The following is a 1,960-nucleotide window of genomic DNA, read 5'->3' as shown; positions in this document are numbered from 1 at the left end:
TCTTTTATTCTATTGAAGTACCCATGATGCCCGGTTACACAGCTACAGGATAGGATTGCATCAAATTAAATATCATAATCAAGAGATTAGAAGATAACTATAAAATATTGAAATAAATCTATTTTCACAGTTGGGAGAAAGTAATAATACAGAGAAAGAAGAACAACAGAATGTCATAATATTTTTGAGAGTTCTGTTAGTTAATGGCCCTTTATCAATGTTGGATAAGCATGTATCCGAAGACTTTCCTCAAGGCATCCTTGAGCTCCTGGTTCCTCATGCTGTAGATGACGGGGTTCAGTGCTGGAGGCACCACCGAGTACAGAACTGCCACCACAATGTCCAGGGATGAGGAAGAGATGGAGGGGGGCTTCAGGTAGGCAGAAAGGGCAGTGCTGACAAACAGGGAGACCACGGCCAGGTGAGGGAGGCACGTGGAAAAGGCTTTGTGCTGGCCCTGCTCAGAGGGCATCCTCAGCACAGCCCTTAAGATCTGCACATAGAAGAACACGATGGAAATGAAACAACCAAAGGCCAAAGCACCACTAAGCACAAGAAGTGCAATTTCCCTGAGATTAGAGCTGGAGCAGGAGAGCTTGAGGATCTGTGGGATCTCACAGAAGAACTGATCCACAGCATTGCCTTGGCACAGGGGAAGGGAAAACGTATTGGCCGTGTGCAGGAGAGCATGGAGAAAGCCACTGCCCCAGGCAGCTGCTGCCATCTGGGCACAAGCTCTGCTGCCCAGGAGGCTCCCGTAGTGCAGGGGCTTGCAGATGGCAACGTAGCGGTCGTAGGCCATGACAGTAAGAATAAAATATTCTGCTGATATAAAGGACAGAAAGAAAGGGATCTGTGCAGCACACCCTTGATAGGAGATGGCCCTGGTGTCCCAGATGGAACTGGCCATGGCTTTGGGCAGAGTAGTGGAAATGCAGCCCAGGTCAAGGAGGGCGAGGTTGAGGAGGAAGAAGTACATGGGGGTGTGGAGGCGGTGGTTGCAGGCTATGGCGGTGAGGATGAGGCTGTTGCCCAGGAGGGCAGCCAGGTAGATGCCCAGGAAGAGCACAAAGTGCAGGAGCTGCAGCTCCCATGTGTCTGCAAATGCCAGCAGGAGGAACTCACTCACAGAGCTGATGTTGGGCATTTGCTGACATTGAAAACAGCTGTCTGTTGGAGAGGAAAAAGTAGAAAAAGTTAGAACATATTTCCTTGAGGAAGAACTATTGCAAGCCTTAGAATACCCTCCAGCCCAAGCCTCTTTATGTGAAGACAGTTTCTGCACCTCTCTCACTTGGGCTGTGGCTGGTGCTGGCTGAGAGTAGCTCTGGGAGCAGGGGCAGCTGTGGGCTCCCACAAGTTCCTTCCTGCTGTGCAGCAGGAGGGAAGAAGGACCATGAGGGTACCTCAAGTGCATTCTACCTGTTAGTTGTGGCAAATAAATCATCTGAGTGCAGAGCTGAGCTGCAGGGATTTGGTTTGCTTTATTTTATCCCACTAGCCCCTGTACTGCTTAGGAGAGGTGTTGCGTGGCTGAACGCCCTCACATTGCCTGTGCACTCCTGCTGATAGCCTATGGGAGTGTCCCTTGGTGAAGACCAAGCAGAGCAGCTCTGCCCACCAGGCCTGTTCCAAGCTGCTCTCGGTCAGCCCTAGGAGAGCTGCAGGACCATCCCATTCAGGGCACTGCAAGGGGCTCCTGCCAGACTTCCTCACCTCACATTGCAATCCAGCAGGACTCTCCAAGCCTACTGCATTGCCCACTGCCCTCCCAGAAACAAGACCCAGCAGGAGACCCTGCCAGGACGTGCAGCTGCATGGCCCTGCAGCCACAGACTTACCTTGTCAAGGGCTGTGCAGGTTTCTCCTGCCGCCAACTCTCAGCATCCTCCCACTGCCAACTGCCTCCAAGGCCTCTCTCCTTCTGTCCTCTTGGTGTGCCACCTGCGCTCAGAGCCCC

At 52.1% G+C, this 1,960-nt stretch overlaps 1 protein-coding gene across 1 annotated transcript; it reads right to left on the bottom strand.

Annotated features, from left to right (window-relative positions):
* Positions 1-214: 214 nt before the first annotated feature.
* Positions 215-1,187, bottom strand: LOC118159324 (olfactory receptor 14J1-like). The gene has a single exon (XM_035313924.1). The coding sequence runs from the start codon at positions 1,145-1,147 to the stop codon at positions 215-217; it is 933 nt and encodes a 310-aa protein (XP_035169815.1). The 5' UTR covers positions 1,148-1,187.
* Positions 1,188-1,960: the final 773 nt, after the last annotated feature.

The sequence above is a fragment of the Oxyura jamaicensis genome, unplaced genomic scaffold, assembly GCF_011077185.1.
Source record: "Oxyura jamaicensis isolate SHBP4307 breed ruddy duck unplaced genomic scaffold, BPBGC_Ojam_1.0 oxyUn_random_OJ69655, whole genome shotgun sequence".
NCBI lineage: Eukaryota > Metazoa > Chordata > Aves > Anseriformes > Anatidae > Oxyura > Oxyura jamaicensis.
Note: the sequence above shows the minus strand (reverse complement) of the source record. Positions and strands in the feature narration are given on the sequence as shown.

What these genes read in the sequence shown, in the direction of transcription:
- LOC118159324 (XM_035313924.1), bottom strand. Translation starts at nt 1,147, where the DNA reads ATGCCCAACATCAGCTCTGTGAGTGAGTTCCTCCTGCTGGCATTTGCA.